General features: G+C 39.0%; 1 protein-coding gene across 4 annotated transcripts; it reads right to left on the bottom strand.

Annotated features, from left to right (window-relative positions):
• Positions 1 to 3,625: 3,625 nt before the first annotated feature.
• Positions 3,626 to 17,563, bottom strand: Aqp4 (aquaporin 4). Of its 4 annotated transcripts, none has more exons than XM_020178265.2 (6): positions 17,406 to 17,563; positions 13,880 to 14,294; positions 12,398 to 12,562; positions 12,030 to 12,110; positions 7,535 to 7,795; positions 3,626 to 3,942 (listed from the first exon to the last, which is right to left on the bottom strand). In XM_020178265.2, the coding sequence occupies exons 1-6, from the start codon at positions 17,435 to 17,437 to the stop codon at positions 3,922 to 3,924; spliced, it is 975 nt and encodes a 324-aa protein (XP_020033854.1). In that variant the 5' UTR covers positions 17,438 to 17,563; the 3' UTR covers positions 3,626 to 3,921. The 4 variants fall into 4 exon arrangements, with proteins under 4 accessions (XP_020033854.1, XP_073926210.1, XP_073926211.1 ...); XM_074070109.1 differs by having other exon boundaries at positions 13,880 to 14,400; positions 17,406 to 17,535; XM_074070110.1 differs by lacking the exon at positions 17,406 to 17,563 and adding an exon at positions 14,716 to 14,886.
• Between the last annotated feature and the right edge of the window lie 347 nt (positions 17,564 to 17,910).

Genomic DNA, 17,910 nt, shown 5'->3' with positions numbered 1-17,910 from the left:
GAGACATTGCTACAATTTGATATTCTATGAATGTTATAATTTGAATAAAAGTATTCAAAATTACCTTTATTTAAAGGCTGAAAAGTAGTTTTATTTTCTTATTACTTTAAAATCAGCCTTTTAACTGTGGGCTGGTGTAGGGCCAGTGATTATGCAGTAGTTCTGATGATTGCCGAACACTACTGATTGATTCCCTTATTAATACTCTATTAAAATGTACATTTAATAAATACATTTTATTTGTTAAAACTTTTTATAGACCCTTGAACACAATAGGCACTCAAGCATATGTGGACTGGGTGATTAATAGGTAAATAATGATTGAAATGCATATTGAGGCTTAAGCATCAATGAAGGGCAAAGAGAAATTATCAAATTTGATAAATCAAATAGCTGATTTTGAATAAAAAAGTGGAAGGTTCAGGTATAAGAGGTTTCTGTTCTATTCCTGCTCACTGAAGAAAGCTTTCTTGGCCCTTCAAAATTCCTTTCACACATACTTTGTTTAGCTCATTTATCTTTGGGACATTTGCACTTGAGTGTTTAAATCTCCTTTCAGAGGTGGTCAAAGTGATAATAAGAGATTAGGTCGGAACAACTGAGAGGTTCCAATGCATTGCAATCTTTATTGATAAGAAAAATCAAAGGCTTGGGAAAGGCAGATAATGAAAGTTGAAATGATTGGAACTTGAAAGCATTGCATTCATGAGCCCACACAGGGCAGTGGGGAGGCACAGAGAACTGTGGACAGTCCCCATGTGTGGCACATAGGAACCCGGTGACCTTGAACCCACCACTCACACACCTCAGACTTCATTTTCCTCATAGGTAAAATAAGGATCACAGCAATACTTACCTCACAAGTCTTCTCTGAGGATGAGCAAATGGAAAAATGTGTACCTGTTGCAGAGGTGCTCAACAGTACAAAGCTATTATTATTATTGAAATGTAGATGACTTTAGTGTTTTTTGGGGTCAAATGGAAAAACATCTTAAATAGTGCCCATGATAATGTTTTCCAAGAAAAAAATAAGCCAAGAGTTTCCTAAATATCTAAAGTCCTAAGAAAATCCATTGCAGCCCTCCACCCTATTCTCTCTCTCTCTCTCCCCCCCTACCCCTCTTCCTACTTCTCCCTCTTTCTCTCCCTCTCTAGAAATACTGGAGATTGAATTTAGGGCCTCAGGCTCTACCACTTGAATTATACCCACAGCCCTTTCTTTTTGCTTTTGTTTATTTTTTCAGATATTGTCTCATGCTTTTGTCCCTGCTGGCCTCCATTCAGGCAGACTGTGATCCTGCCTCTTGAGTAACTAGGACTAAGGACATGAACCACCATGTCCAATCTGTTTTTTGAGTTAGGGTCTTGCTAACTTTTTGCCCAGCTAGGTCTTGAATTGCAATCCTCCTGTTTTCATCTCCCAATCACCTGGAATTACAGGCATGAGCCACCAGGCCTGGCCACCCCATTCTCTTATTTGAGACCTTTGCTGTATCTCTGTAATACTTATTAAAATCACTTACATTTAATTTATTGTTCCCTGGTGGTGTGGAATGGTGTGGAACAATGAGGATTCCCATGACAGATACATGGGAGAGCTTTGTAAGATTGAAAGCAGTTATGTTGGGGACTGGCTTCATTCAGTTATAGGTCTCAGTTTTTGCTTTACTACTGTTATGTGATTTGGGGAAATTGACTTATTCCCTTTGAGACGTGGTTTCCTCATTTTTGGAAATGGGAATGATAGCAATGCGTACCTCATAATGAGCTTTGAGGTTTAAATGCTTGAGGGTAATATTTATAAATTTTAAAGCCCATAATTGATAATTATTTGAATCTATTCATTTTTTTCTCCTCCCTTTTTATTCTTGACTAATGCTTTCAGAAATTGACAGCTCTTCTGTGAAAAGTGGCCTTTGAAGGGAAGATGGAATATAGGCTATGATTTTCACTCACTCACAGATCAAGTTAATACCTGCAGATTGTAGTATTTCTTCTATCCATCCATCCATCCATCCATCCAATCATTTATTTTACATTTACTGGCCAGTAGTCATGTGCAATCACTGAGGTCTGCAAAGGGTTAGAAGCATCAGTGTCATGGCCTCTCAGAGATTCCTAAATATGTGGAGATAGAAGAATTCAACTCAGCTTTTTAGAGTCTTCAATGTTGCATAAAACCCAACAATGGAGAAGTGGAAAATTTGAAAAAATGGTAAGAATTAATTCAGGTGACATATTGATTTGGACATTTTCCAAGTAGGATAATTATCTACAAGCAGGCTGACATTTATATCTCTAGCTTTCCATGCTTGTTAAAATACTTTTCCTGCTGAAATACTCATTGAGCTAAATTTCATCTAACATCTGGCCATTGTACAAATATAGCAATGAAAACATGTCTTGTTGCCTACACATTAGGTATAAATTTTAGAAATCCAATTAGTGGTGCATTCTTAGTGCATTTCCTGTTTTCTTTAGTGTTTGAGCTAATTTTGGGGTCCTAACTGGAGTTGTAAGGATTCAAATACTTAGCACACATTTATGCAGCAAAAAAAAAAAAAAAAAGCTAGATTAAAGAATAGAGCTTTGTGGCATTTCCTAATGATTGTAAGGTACTAATTAATTTCTTTTTTTATCTGTGGAATGAGTAATTATTGAGTAAAATATCAATGCCTAGGTGTGGGGTTGGGGATGGGCAAAGATATAGAATCAATAAGACAGAGTCTTAGCCCTTATGGAGTGTAGAATCCACTTGAGGAGACAGACAGGTAAACAAATAATTTCACCACAATGGGACGAATGCGCTGAGGGGTATGTATCTGTCTGGCTCCTAAAGCATGACTCATCCTTATCTGATGGGTTGTTTTCTACATAACGGTTATCCTCAGTCCTCTACCGAGGGTCTGTAACCTCTTGAAATTGAGAAGGCCCTCAAACCAAGAACCCAAGGGGCTAAGTCAGTACTCACTGAGCCTGCATTGTCCATCTGTGTAGGCAGAATCTGCCAAATGCCCTGAGGATGGATTGTCTACTCAGCAATACCAATCACAGTTGTGCAGTCTTCACTTTTAGACTCACTATGGTAATAGTCGCTATCCATTTTGCATAGATGAGGGCATTCTGAAGTAAACTTGTGAAAATGTAATTTTCACTGTCTGTATTAGGAACTACCACAGTGTATGCTCTGCAGACTTTCAAAAATACATTTCATTTCATGGATTCACTACTGTTTCATTTGGTGTCAATTATATTCAAATATGTAAACCTCCTGTTCATTCTAAAGGAAGCTCATAAGATCTAACATGTAAAAACTACAACTGTGTTTTTGAGTGTCATCAAACACATTTACCTTTTAAAACATTTGAAAGTGTATTTGCACAAGCTTAGGAGTATGAGATGCAACATAATTCTTGGAAATTATGCTAAACCACAATGCTAATACTTTAATAGATTATTCCAAACATTCGACATTATGGTTTAAATCTAACTTTAGCTCTAATGTTGGAATAACATTTTAGTTAAGAAAAACTTGTGACTATAACCATATGCTCAATTTATTCCCCCCTTAGTTTACCATGAATTAAAATTTCATTGAGATTTGGGTCATAAAAGTGATAAAAAATTGTTTCTTATATTTTATCAATTGTATATTTATTTAATTAATCCTGAAAAGAATATAGAAATACATTTTAGTGGGTTACAGAAATTAGACTTAACATTTAGCTCTTTGATTTTCAACATGAACAGGTAACACTATAGTTGCTTTTAAATTTAGTGTTCATTGCACATCTTGTACAACTTTTATTTGATATGTATTTTCACAGGCTACCAGGAGTCATTTGCAAAAGTGAGTGGCCACAGTGTTCGATCCTTGAGTTAAAAGTCTTCCATTTATTTCAGAGATTATGGGTTTCAAGATTAGTGCTGTTTTTGGGCGATCTGTAAAGTATTAAAATGTAAATGTGAACTCAAAAAACTAGAGGTAAAGAAAATGATTTTTGTTATGTTAACTTCTACATAGTAACCACATTTTCCTAATAATTTTTATGCCGTAAGCACATGAGGGAAGACACAATTACTTCCAGGTATAATATGTTCTAAATTCACATGTTCTATAGTGCATGTGATGACAATTTATATTGACTTTTATGTTTTTTGATAAGGTTGTCTATTCAGCTCAGACTGTCATCTTCAGTTGTCACAAAAGCGATTTCTCTGTCACATGGTCACAATGTGTGGGGATGCATCAACATGCTTCAACAAAGGGCCTTGCCAGGATTAATTTTCACATTTGAATTTGCTACTCTACTTTGGAATTTCCTTGTAATTATCAAGTTTAAACCAATACACATGTTGCCTGGATTCATGACCTAGAATATTCTGTGCTTTTTGAAATCAGACCTCTAATAAATCAGTGGAGTGTTTCTATCGTATATATATATTCCAAATATTTCTAATCTCCTTGCAAAATTTTCAACACTGAGCAGCAGCTCTAGCTGGTGTCTATAAGTTGCAGTAGGAAAAGGCTCAGATGATGCAGGTGTAAGAATTTATGAAAAGTGTCAGGTGGCAGGAGCAAGCATTTTAAATTTACCAATTGTTTAGGTTACAGGAAAAAATATTTTTTTAGTGGTACTGAGGTTTGAACTGAGGGCCTCACACTTGCTAGGCAGGCACACTACTACTTGAGCCACTCCAACAGCCCCAGAAAAATATTCTGCCAGTGCAAGAAGTTAGAACTTTTAGAAGAAAATGTTCTCTTTAGCAATGGAAATAGACTTTCAAAAATCTGGGCCCCAAGTATTAGAATGATTCCTTCCTTTTTGTACTGGTTTGGTAAACTGCGCAGATTTTCAGTGTAAGGACCACCTTGTAATTTGGGGGGTTTTGTGTATTCTTCCTGAGGGAAGAGACAGTTGGCATTGTTCCGTGATGGGGTGTAATTCATTTATGTCGTGCCAATTTCTCCTTTCTGATCCCTTCTCTGTGTATCTGTCAGCAGCCGTCTCGTGGGAGCAGCACTGTGCACTTCATTAATAAGAAGGGATTAAAGGAAAAAGCCCTGGTCTCCTAACACACTGGGATAATTTGGTGCCATCCATAAGGCAATAGACCCCTGCTGTATACATGTCATTAGAAAGGTACAATTTCATTACTTTTTACTGGCAGAGCCTTGAGTGAAATACAAAATATGTTGTCTCATATGCGGGGAAAAAAAGTACTAAAGCTTTCATTCACTTCATGCCCTAAACACAGTGGAATGCAAAAAAATATTTTATGTTTTTCACATTTATATTGCCTTCCTTTGATAACACTTGAAACCATGCTTTTATTAAATACTGAGCAAAAATGAAGATTAAAAGAAAATTATTTGTATTCTAAATCCCAAATTTACATATATATATATATGTATTTATTTATTAACTAACACTTTTATTTTGAGTATCTACTATGTGACAGGAACTCTGCTAGCTAGTGGTAAACAATTTACAGAAGTATCATTTCACTCTTTTTCTTTTTTGTTTACACCTTAATGTATTGAATGCTATAATTGGAAGTGAGTGTATATGAAGTAAACCATATGACAGAATTAAAATTATAAGCCAATATTTTGTAAGTGTATACAGGAATCTGTTTAACTCTTCCTTGTAAATTAAATTCATTTTGGACCTGACATGTTTGCAGATGATTGATACTTTCTTTTGAATCAAACCATCTTGATATTAAGCCTTTAGTGACATATTGTGCAAATGCTTGACATAATGGGTACAAGTTACCCTTGGCACTATAGTTCCTGTAGGTGTCACCTAGTCAGCCTAGTGTGAGACTTGGCCACGCCCCTGAAAAAGGGACTTGTATTTCAGGCATCTGCCTTAAAACTTGCCAGTGGTCTTACAGGAAGTACACTGGTGTGATGGCTTTCTGAGAATTTCCACTTCACTATTTACTAGCACCGAACAGAATCAGGTTTAATAGTGGTCCATTATCTCACTGCCACAGAAACACAACTGCCATTAACACTAAAAAGCAACACATAGTTGGAATTGTGTTGGGAGAAGAAAGCTCTTGATTATCAGCTATTTACAAGCCACTGACATTTGTAGCTCTTTGTCTAAGATAAACGCTAGATTAGACTGTTAAGATGATACAAACTGGAGTTCTCAGAGAACATTCTACCCCGGCAAAAGGCAAAGCAGTGCAGGAAAAACAATTGTGTGAACAAAATAAGTAGTCAGTAATGAGAATACAGAAAAACATGTTGGGTTATATACAAAATCTCTACAAATGAAAGATTGGTCATTTAGTCAGTTTTGAACTCAGAGTGGATGTCCTTGCCCTTTTACTCTGTCACCATATCTGCCTTGTCTGTCATACATTTTAATTCACTCAGATATTGCACTTGCAGTGAAAACTGTCAACCAATGTCATGAGAAGTGAGAAAGTAGCAGATGTTAGGACTAGACAGGACCAGTTTACACCTTCTAGAGGGAGCAGGGCTTAATAACCAAGAAAAAGTCAGGATTCAACTAGTTACGTTCTTATCAAAAATATGTCTTAGTTAATGTTTACATTCAGATAGCCAAAATTACAAACAAACTCCCCAGTTTTGTCAATAAATTAAAAAAAGTAAGCAAAATGGTTAAATGGTTAAAAGCTTAGATTGTTAATCTTGTATGGTGCATTTGAGGATGTACACTGAAAACAGCTCAATCATTTGATACAAGAATACTGTCTTCCTTTTTTCCATGTGATTTTTGTATGATGGTAATTTTCCCCCCACTTGCACAAGATTTCACAAGTCTGCTCATCCTGAATCTCAGTCCTTTATGACTTGGATGTTTTATTAGGTTTAACTAACAAATACACAAGCTTTCTGAATATTCTGTCCAAATTTCTGGGCTTTAACTTCACACTATTTTGAATATTGAGGAGGAAGAAGGATTATTATGAACTGGAATTGGGGTTGAAAATTGGGTGCTTGCAACATAGGTGGAAACAGTCAATTAGCAATGACCCTCGTTAATATTATTTTGCCGAGGCAGTTTTATTATATTTCCTCTCTTGAGTGTGCATGACTCTGTGACATACTACATTTTTTCCCATTGTTAAACTCAGTTTAATGGACTATTCAAATGAGGATTGATGATACCAATTTCTTCATAGAGGAAATACAAGTTGATAGGTGTGTCTGTATGTTCTGTAAGGCATGACTTAACCAAATCTTGATACACATTTTAAATAGGTTACTGGTGAAAGGCAACTAGATAAACTAGATGTGTATTTGCTCTGGGGATACTTTAAAAGATTTCTGTCTTGGAATTTCAAATTTATAATAGGTTTCTCCCTTTCTCCTCGGTAAATAATGAAAGAGTTATTGTTCAGACTGAGTAATTGATGTGAAACCACAAGCTTGCATATGTCTAATTTATAACAAATCTGTTTCCTTAATGGGTGGAAGGAAATCTGAGGACAGTTCTAAGGAGTCTCGTCTGCTTTCAGTGCTATCTTCTAGTCATACTGAAGACAATACCTCTCCGGATGGGTCTTTCCCCTTCTTCTCATCTCCACGGTCAATGTCAATCACATGCACCACTCCAGGTTTCAGAATCAAGTCCTCAGTCTCCACCTGACTTCTGTTGTCCTCCACTTCCATGTAGCTCCCTTTTGTTTGCTGGGATGCTTTGCTAAAGGCTTCCTTAAAACGCCGTTTGAGTTCAACATCTGGACAGAAGACATATTCGTAAAGACCACCAGCAAGGACAGCTCCTATTATTGGTCCAACCCAATAAATCTGGGAGAAAGATGGAATAGGATAAAGTTTAAAGAAAGAAAAACTATTTCATCAAACAACTCAGAATTTATCTGGGTTAAATTAGACAGCAACTGTGTCATGCACAAAAAAAAGAGGGCAATTGGAAAGGAAATGAGAAAATACACCAAATCCACACAAATTATTAAGTAACATTTGAATAGGAAATAAGAAAGAATTATTTCTTCCTTTCAATAATTACATTTTGAATTTTGTGATAATTCTTTTTTTGGGTGGGTGGGTGGAGTGGGTCTCAGTACATAGCCCAGGCTGGCCTTGAACTTACAACCCTCTTGCCTCAGTGTCCCAAGCTATTAGCTTATCAATTTTCTGGTAATTCTTAATATTAAGATAACTCTTCTTTGGTGGTTGTACAAATTAAGCACACACTAGGAATTCTTCAACTAAAATAGAAAAAAGGCAAAAGAATTTCTGAAGAGTACTTCTCTTATTTGGTCAATATTGCCACCTTGCTTTGATTTTCTGCATAATCAGGATTGTAGTTTTATCATTTGAGGCTTTAGTTATTCAGTATGTCATGATAAATGTAATCCCAGCTCCACCACTTAGCATTTTTGTGAGTGCTTTTTACCAGTCACTTGACTTCCTTATCTGCAAAGAGGGGACTATAATAACACATACCTCATGGGGTGTGAAGATGAAACAATACTTGTAAAGTACTTAAGAGTTCCTAGCTCATCAGAGCCAGCTCCATTTCATGATTCTTAAACAATTTAAAGATGTGTGTGATGAAGTTGACTATAAGTTATTGTTTCCCTTATACTGCATGCTTCTTTTTCTTTAAAATTTGGTGAATTGATTTACTTAAAACTCCATGGTTTTAAGTGGTCACATCTCTTGTTGCAGAGAGTTTTTCTCTCTTCATGGTGTTTAGTGAAAAAACCTGTATTGAGTTTATGGCTGCTGGTTAGTGAAGAAGTAGTAATGCCAAAGGACTTCAACGAATAGGTTTCTAAAATTATATCAATTATGTGCCTACAATAAACTAAGGGTTTTTTTTTCCCTTTTGGCAGTACTGTAGTTTGAACTCAGGGCCAAGCACTTACTAGGCAGGTGCTCTACCATTTGAGCCACACCTCCAGTCCAAGGATTAACAAAGTTTTGGGTTTGAATGAACTGCAACACTTTCTTCCTCCTCCTCTTTTTCCTCCTCCTCCTCCTCCTCCTTCCTTCTTCCTTCTCCTTCCTTCTTCCTCTTCCTCTTTCTTTGGTGGTTCTAGGGTTTGAACTCAGGGCCTCTCGCTTGCTACTCAGGCACACTACCACTTGAGGCACTCCATTAGCCTATTTTAAAAATGTGTGTTGAGTATTTTTGAGATAGGGTCTCATTATCTATTTGCCAGGGTTGGCTTCAAACTACGATCCTCCTGATCTCTGCCTCCTGAGCTGATGGGATGACAGGCGTGAGCCACCAGCGCCCTGTTCAACATTTTCTTTAAAGCAGCATAGGGTGTAGAATGTTAGGCCCTCATTCAACAGATCCATTTGGTCAACAGAAACCTTGTTTACTGGGTGCTGTCTCTGAGTTGGCTGTACCGAGCACTTTTCCTGTATCTCATTTAATTCTAACAGTAAGCTTTGAGATCAATATTATTATTAAAATCTGCACATTTTTGGGTAAGGTAACCAGTGCTCTGAGGGGAAAGAAGCTTACTTAAAAGCTCATGCCTAGCAGGTGGTTGAGTTGTGTCTGTCTCACGTAAACTGTCTTAATACTGTCTTGTCTTTCATTTGAAAAAAATACGGTGAATGCTTCTTGCTTAAAATACCCTTTGGAAATTAATCTCACTTAGCACCCTCACTATAAAATCTAAAGAAAATCCAAACTTTCAGCTGAAGCTGAACACATATCCTTAACTGGGAAGCTGTTGGCAGAGTGGCTGGAAGAACCAAGTTCTTTATGGTGAACATGAAAGAACTCAAGGGAGAGTTTATCTCCCTATGTAGGTCCTTTCAAAGGTGAAATGAGAGCCCTCCTCTTAATGTCTTTGATTTTTGTTCTTTTGCTAAGATCTCATTAGACTGGTAGGATTTCACAGGCTTCAAATCCCACAAGGGAGAATAGGCACTGTTAAATAATTATTACCTTCTCCCAAACACTAAGAAGGAGACAACCAGCTTCATGTTCTCAAAAATAAACAAATCTCAGGGCCAAGTTGCTATTCTAAAACAAAGTGTTATGTGCTTTGTCTTTTAAAATCTTGTAAAGAATTTTAATTGCTACAAATTTAGAAAAAATTTACATAAAGTATAAAGAAAATTAACATAATGTCATTGTACTGCATAAAAATCACAATTAATATTTTGAGTTATTTCTGGTCAGTAAATATACTATAAATTAATTTTAAATTTCATACACTATTGCCATGAAATTGTTTAAAAAATCACTTTCAGCAAGATTAAATTTGTCATAAAATAACAAGAAGAGGGGTTGGAGGTGTGGCTCAAGTGATAGAGCATCTGACTAGAGTGGGTAAGGTCCTGACTTCAAACCCCAGTGCTGACTTCAAACCCCAGTACTAGCCAGGCGCCGGTGGCTCACATCTGTAATGATAGCTACTTAGAAGGCAGAGATCAGAAGGACTGTGGTTAGAGGCCAGCTCAGGCAAATATCTTGAGACCCTATCTCGAAAAACCCTTCACAAAAATAGGGCTGGTGGTGTGGCTCAAGGTGTAGGCCCTGAGTTAAAGTTTGAGTACTGCAAAAAACAACACAACAAAAAAACCCCCAGTTCTGCCAAAAAGAAAAAAAAAAAAGAGGTAACCTTTTATTTAATCAAGAGGCCAAGAATTTTCCCACTGTTTAACCACAGTTAACCAGTAATTAATAAAAAAGAACTTTTATCTACATTTTCCCACATATTCAGGTTCTAAGTTAAATTAAAATTAGTTAATTACAAAATAGTTTTAGTTAAATAAGTTGAACTAAAAGTTGCCTTTTTATCAGAAGATCTATATATTGCCCATTAAAAATTCCCATTTTTGTAATGGAACAAATCTTTTGAGACATAAATAGAAATATCAGTGGCAAAATGACCAGTCTCATGGATGGTGTCATTGACCATGACTTTTTAGAGCTGTTTCAAGATCTTGCTTTTGAACACTGACTTCTATGCTGTTTAATGGTAAAAATTACTTTTAATAGCTCAGTACAGTATTCATAGAAACCAATTTGTAAAGCCACGGCATGACTGTTTTTCTCTTTGTAATGCTACATCGCTGACTAAGTGTGACTTGGTCAATAACCACTATATACATAAGATTGAAATGCAAATGACATATTCCGTGATACTCATGAATTAAAAAATTATACAATAACCCCCACAACATATAAAGGACAATAAAAGCCCCACTTGAAGCTGGCCTATCTACATCTTGTATTTTTATTGAGTATTGTAGTTAACATATGAGTAGCTTTCCCAATTATTCATGACTCATTTGAAGGATTTAAATTTCTTTGCTGTAAAAAAATTGAAACAAAACTGGTTGTGATATTTAAAAATGGATCTCCCTATTCTCTGGAAACAATGCCACCACATGAATAAGTAGGTTAGGCCTGATATTGAAAAGTGTCCCTTTTTTGAGAGTCATTTGTTTTTCCAGCTATGGTTGGGCTGATAATGGCATAAACACTTGCACCATTTATTCTGCACCATCTGCAGTTTAAATGCTTCCAACTCTCATACTATTAATTGGGTTTTGCTTTTGTAAACAAAAGGGGTAAATATATTTGCTTTGGACAATACTTTTAAGTTCTTTCTTTCTTTTATTATTTCTTTTTCTTTTTTTGCAACCTTATTATCTGTTATTGTTGAGAAGGCTTTTCTTTCAATTATTATATAACCCATTCACTACACTATCCCAAATTTAATTTGTTCCACATAAACAACTTCTATGTATAATGTATTCTGCTGTGGTCAGTCTGATACATGCCCAAACTAACGCTTAAAAATCAAAAACACAAAAAGGAAACAAAATTCAACTCTTACTGAAGGCCCAGAATGGATATAAGATGAGATATTTTGCAGTAAATCTGTGTTACACTTTTTCTATTCTTTATGAAAGGTATAATCAAGTGAGACTCAGGATGAGGGAATGTGACACAGAGTAGTGAACAAAATAATACAAAAAGAAAGAGCCTGGTGGATGATTGTCCTCACTGTAAGAAGAGAAGAATTATGAGCATAATGGTTACCCAGTGGTTTTCCCAATTTCCCATGATAACTGCAGGTCCAAAGGATCGGGCCGGATTCATGCTGGCCCCAGTATAATTGATCTAGAGGAAAAAAAGAAAACAACTTCAGTCATTGCTGACATAGTCATTGCTACGAACAAGTATCATTCATTGCAACTTGCTATTATTTGTCACATCAGTTAGAGGAACTTCAAGATGTCAGCAACTCTATCAACATTCTTGTCACACAGTTGGCAAAATGGGCACTGAAATGGACAACATGATTGGATACGGAAGAGCTCTTGCTGTAAAACATAGCATCTTCAGGCCTGCTCTAGGGTGAGGATAAATAAGATGGATCAATTATTTAAATGGACTTGGAAACTTACAGCAAATAAATGTCCAATTGCAACAGAAAATCCAATTGCTAAAGCTATTGAACCAGTGACATCAGTCCGCTTGGAGTCACAACTGGCAAAAATAGTAAACACCAACTGAAATGTGATTATCAACTCCACCAGGAGACCGTGACCAGCACTAAGATTTCCATGAACCTGGAGAGAGAAAAATACTCCATCAGAATTGAAGTAAGAGCACATGTCTGTGACAACATAGCATTATGAAAAACATATTTTATCTATATAGAAAGTAATGCTTAATTTCAGTCTTCTACACCACCTCCATTTGAGGCCCCCAATTTTTCCCCCTCCCGAAAAGGAGGAATAAATTTACACTCATTTTGGACCATCACAGATAATTACTTCTACAATGACCAAGCAGGAATTTGTGCTGAATGTCATTTTCTACAAAGGAAGCTAAATCTGCTATTGCTGCACTTTGAGAGACTTACAATTTTAGTAGGCAATGATATAATCTGTTAATTAGGTTTAAATTAATTAATAGATGTCACAAATAAAATTTAAGCTGTGTGTATGTGTTTAAAATTAGCCCTATTGCTGAGTTAACAAATGCTACTCTTAATCAGAGAAGAACAAAACTAGGATCAGATATCAATTTTTTTTTTTGGCAATATGGGAGTTTGAATTCAGGACCTTGCACTTGCTATGCAGAAATTCTATCTCTTGAGACACATTTCTAGTCCCTTTTCCTTTGGTTATTTTTGAGCTAGGGTCTTGCTTTATGTTCTGGCTGCCCTAGAATCACATTTGTACTTCCTGTGCATAATTGGGATGGTAGATGTGCCACCACACATCACCATTGGGTGAGATATGGTCAACTTTTACCTAGGCTGGTCTTGAATCAGGATCCTCTCTATTTCTACTTTCCAAGTAGCTAGGATCGTAGGCTTGAGCTGTGGCATCGAACCTCAATTTTTTTTTCAAGTTTGACCCTTCATACAGATCTGATTAAATCTCCTAACATGAAAAGAGACAAAATAGTTTCTTCTTCTGTTGAACAAATAATTGTAATAAAATGCCTTAAGCATAGTCAGTATAGTTACTGGTTGGGGGGAGAGAAGAGAGAGTAAGAGGAGAGAGAGAAACACCCACCAAAAAAAAACAAGAACAAAAATAAAAAAAACAAACCAACACCTCTTTTGTGTCACCTAGACTTTTTGTTGTTGTTCGAGACAAGGTATTATGAAGCTCAGACTAGTCTGGCACTCAGTATATAGCCCAGGCTAGCCTTGAAGTTACAATCCTCTTGCCTCAGACTCCTGAGGATTGGGAACACAGATGAGTACCACCACACCAGCTTTCCTATGGATATTTTTAATGTTGCCAGAATCAGCTTTCATTCTATCACGAACTATCAAAAATTTCATGTCCCTCTGGCCACTAGGGTGTCATTTAACAGAATCTGTAAGCAGCCTGGAATCCTAGTCTGAAAGTAAGAGTTTAAGAGACTACCGTGGTGACTCCCAAGCCTCCCACCACACTGGGAGGTGTGACCAGGTAGAGAATTCCTGCTCCGACGATGGCCCCCAGGCACTGTGCTGCGATGTAGAAGACAGACTTGGCAATGCTGATCTTCCGGGTGCATACCATGGCCACTGTCACTGCAGGGTTGATGTGGCCACCACTGATGTGGCCAAAGCATTGCACCATGGTGGCGATGCTGAGTCCAAAGCAAAGGGAAATTAGAACCATGTCGACAGGCAAGGGCTTTTCTGCTCCACCCCAATTGATGGTGGATCCCAGGCTGAGCAGAACAAAAATAAGCATGGCCAGAAATTCTGCTGTGACTGCCTTCCAGAAAGCTTGGGTCCAGACCCCTTTGAAAGCCACCATGATGTTCTCTCTTCTGCACAAAGGTCCACACTTACTGAAAAGGAGAACAAATGGGCATCAGAAGCCACCAAACCGGACTTTCAGCTGGAAGGGTTGATGAACTTAGGGGAAGTGGGACAGATCTGCAGTTTTGTTGGGGGCTGTGGGGAGAGATGACCAACCGTTAGTTGCAAACCAAGAAAGAATGTGTCTGTAAATCTCCTTAATTAGTAGTTAAGAGATGGTATTCTAGCCTCTGATTTAATAGTCAAAGATCGTCCAATTCAACTTTCCCTAGAAAGGAAAATATCTGAATCAACTTCTTTTAAAGATTAAGAATAAAATATATTTACTTTGGAATTAATTCCCTTAGAGCAAGTTTTAAAGTTTGTGCATCTAATATGCTATTTATATTTTGAACATAAAGCAGCAAGCAAAACAAAGAAAGAAAGGACAGGTCTTTTTCAGTTTTGTACCTTATAGCTTCAAAATATCATTTGGAAAATGGATTTGTAGAGTGGTCCCCGTACCCCCAGCAGAGTGGGGATTTAGAGGAGGCCTGCTAGGAAGCCGGGACTGCCCACAGAAGATGTCTTTTGGGAAGGTAAATTCCTTCGTGGAGGGCAGCAGAGCTCCTGGTGCCTGGCAGAGGCGGTGGGAACAGGCAGGGCCCCAGCTGGGACAGGGGCACTCCTTCCCTGTCCCTGCGCCAGGAGCGCAGGCTGCCAGTGGGAGGAGCCCAGAAGCCCGGCCAGCCTAGGGACACTGCGCGACGGCCGCGCAGATCTGGGCTCCCAGCGCGGGGACGTGACAACCTCAGGCCCCTGGGGAGCCTGGAGCGCCTCTGCAGGGCGGGGCAGCGGCCACTCCCGGCTGGTGCCAGGTCCCAGGCAGCCGCCAGGTGAACAGACAGAAGCGGTCTGTCAGAGGAGAAGCAGGGTCTGAGGGATGCTTTTGAAAGAACAGCCCCTCCTCGTGCCCCTCCTCGTGCCCGATCCTCTCTCAGCCTTTGGTGGTACCTCTCGGACCACCCCCTCCACTTGAAGGGCTCCTGGAGGCTGGGGCATGTAAGTAGGCCAGGTACATGTCCCAGCAGCAGAGGACAGAGCTGGGTGGACTAGTAGGGAGAGGGGGCGTGACCGCGGAGAGGTGCCCAGGACAAACATCCTATGGAAGACTTCTCCTCTGGGGTTTCTAGACTGCCTTCTCTTGTGTGGGCTTGGCCCTGGAGGACAGTGTGTGGGGTGCCTGTGTGCAGGGAGGGATAGAGAGAAGGAGGAGAAACTTGGGATGAGGTTAGCAGAGAGGGCTTGCTGCAAGAGAGTCACTGGGAAGGAAGTCTCTTCTGAGATCTACTTTGCTCTCACTGTCTTTGGATCTCTGCAGCTGAGGAGGAGTGGGGTTGGAGGATATTCATGTACCTGCTCATTTTGGTCACAAATGGCTAGGTTCTTCTTTGGGAGAGCAATTCCCCTAACTACTATTGTCCATTTGCCCTTGTCCTTTGCCCGTGACTGTCAAGAAAGTGAAGTACAGAGAACATGTAGCAGAGAATCTGATCACAGAGGATTATATAAAGGGTTGGGCAAGAAAGCCAAGTACTTCTAAGAGATTTAGAATTTTTGCAGCTTCCCCCTGACATATTGTGGGACCCTTTGCCTCCCCCACATCACATCCTGTCTCTAACAGCCCATAGTTTTGCAAGGACTGTGAGGAAAGACTGACAAATAGGGTGGGGTTTTTTGGGTGAAGGGAAGCATCCGCGTTCACTTTTAGAACTCCTCTTCCAGTTTGACACAGGGCTTTGCTTCAGACTTAGAAAGAAAACCTATTTTCTGCCCAAGTTCTGCTGGCAGGATGAAAAAGGGGTGGCTCCAGAAGGGAGGGAACAGTTAGCTGTACCCCAAGTGTCCTTTGTCCAAGTGAACTCCTCTAAGTGAATCATGCAATTATGAAAAACCCCAACTGGGATGATATATTGACATTGCACTCTCTAGGGGAAAAGAACATTGAGACAAAACAAAAACAAAAACAAAAACAAAAAACCCCAACACTTGGAGTGGGGCAGCGAGGGTGCCCTGGGAAGGCATTAAAAATGTTTCCAAGGGGAGGAACGCCAAGAACTCACAAATTGAAAAAGGAGTGATGAGAATCCTTTCTGAGTGCACTAGCAGTCTGTGGCTTAGCTGGATGCCGAAGGGGTAAGGTGTTATATTACAGGTGCTGTCCTCTGTGTACCAATTTACTGAGAAAAAGGAAGAGGACATAGCAGGAAGTAAAGGAAGCTGGGTGGGCAGAAAACAGTCCCTTTTTAGCAAGAGAGCACCCAGGAGAGGTGGTCCTAAAAAAGGCCAGCCTCTCAGTGACCCCTGTCTCCTCTACCCCCCAGTCCCTTGACTTCTATTCCTGCTCATTCATACACCTGTCCACCTTTCCATAGACCTGATGGGTGAATCTCAGTTGCTCTTTCAGCTTTCAATTTTTATCAACCAGAGAAATTAAGAAACAACAAAACACCAAAACACACAAAATGTATACTCCTTAAGATGTTGTTAGCCTACCCTCCTTTAAATTCACAAAAATCTCATTTCCTTGCAGGCCAGCCTCAGGTGACTGTGAACCCTAAAGTTTGCTGGCATGTACCAACCTCTCTGGCCTTCTGAGGGATCGTCCGGGTGTTGCTCGCAGTGCCCTGTTACTGTCATCAATTCCCTTACGTGTTTGTACTCACTGGAAATGGATCAACACAATTTGTTTTGCTTCTTTTGCTCCAGAACAAAGGGGATTTGTTGATGTGATCGGGTTGTAGTGAACCGGACACATTAGTCTGTATCTGAACACCCAGTCCCATCCAGTCCCATCCGCTCCTGAATAGCTGAGTTCCTGGGTGAATAATTTTTCTGATGAAACCTACCACAGCTAGATTTAACTCCATAAAATGATCTCCCTATGTTTTCACATGTCTTTATAAGGAGGATTTTGTTAAAAAGCATCCCTTTCTTCTACCTTCTCTTCTGACTAAGCTCAGTATCCAGACTTTAAAGAACCAACCACCTGCCCTGTAGCCGCCTTGTGAATTCTGCAAGAGAAGGCACAAATATCTGTAATAAAAGAGTTTCATCTTTTGGCCCTAAACATTGTTCCCTTAAGGCAAAGAAGGACTTACCCCCACCGCCTTGCTGCAGGTCTGTCACTCATGCCTTCCCTGGCCCGAGTGCAGCTCTCATTGCCTGCCCCTCAGCTCCCAGTGTGCTGGGAGTCAGATTACGGCCACTTGTCTGATTGGGTTTTTGGAGTGTAGGGGTGGAAAAATTCTGCCCCATGTGGCAATCGCTAAGTTATATTTGCACTTGAAATAACTTCTCAGTACCTGATCACTATAGAAACAAGGCATTTCAGGAATGCAAAACATTTGCTTACATCATATTTCTTTAGCAGTAATCTTTGCAAATGAGGATGCCGCCCGCCCTGCCCCCCCCCCGTGTTTATTTGCATTCTTCCTAGCACAAAGAATTGCTGAGGATTTGCCTGAATTGTTACCTGTCATAGTTGAAATTGGACAACTATTAGAAAACGGATTTGTGTATCTAAGCAATTGACATGAATTGTGATCTAGGCTTCAGTGCATTCATTTTTGAGTGGCAAACAGCCAGTGAGTTCCGAAGTCTTTG

Source organism: Castor canadensis, chromosome 4 (assembly GCF_047511655.1).
Source record: "Castor canadensis chromosome 4, mCasCan1.hap1v2, whole genome shotgun sequence".
Lineage (NCBI taxonomy): Eukaryota > Metazoa > Chordata > Mammalia > Rodentia > Castoridae > Castor > Castor canadensis.
Note: the sequence above shows the minus strand (reverse complement) of the source record. Positions and strands in the feature narration are given on the sequence as shown.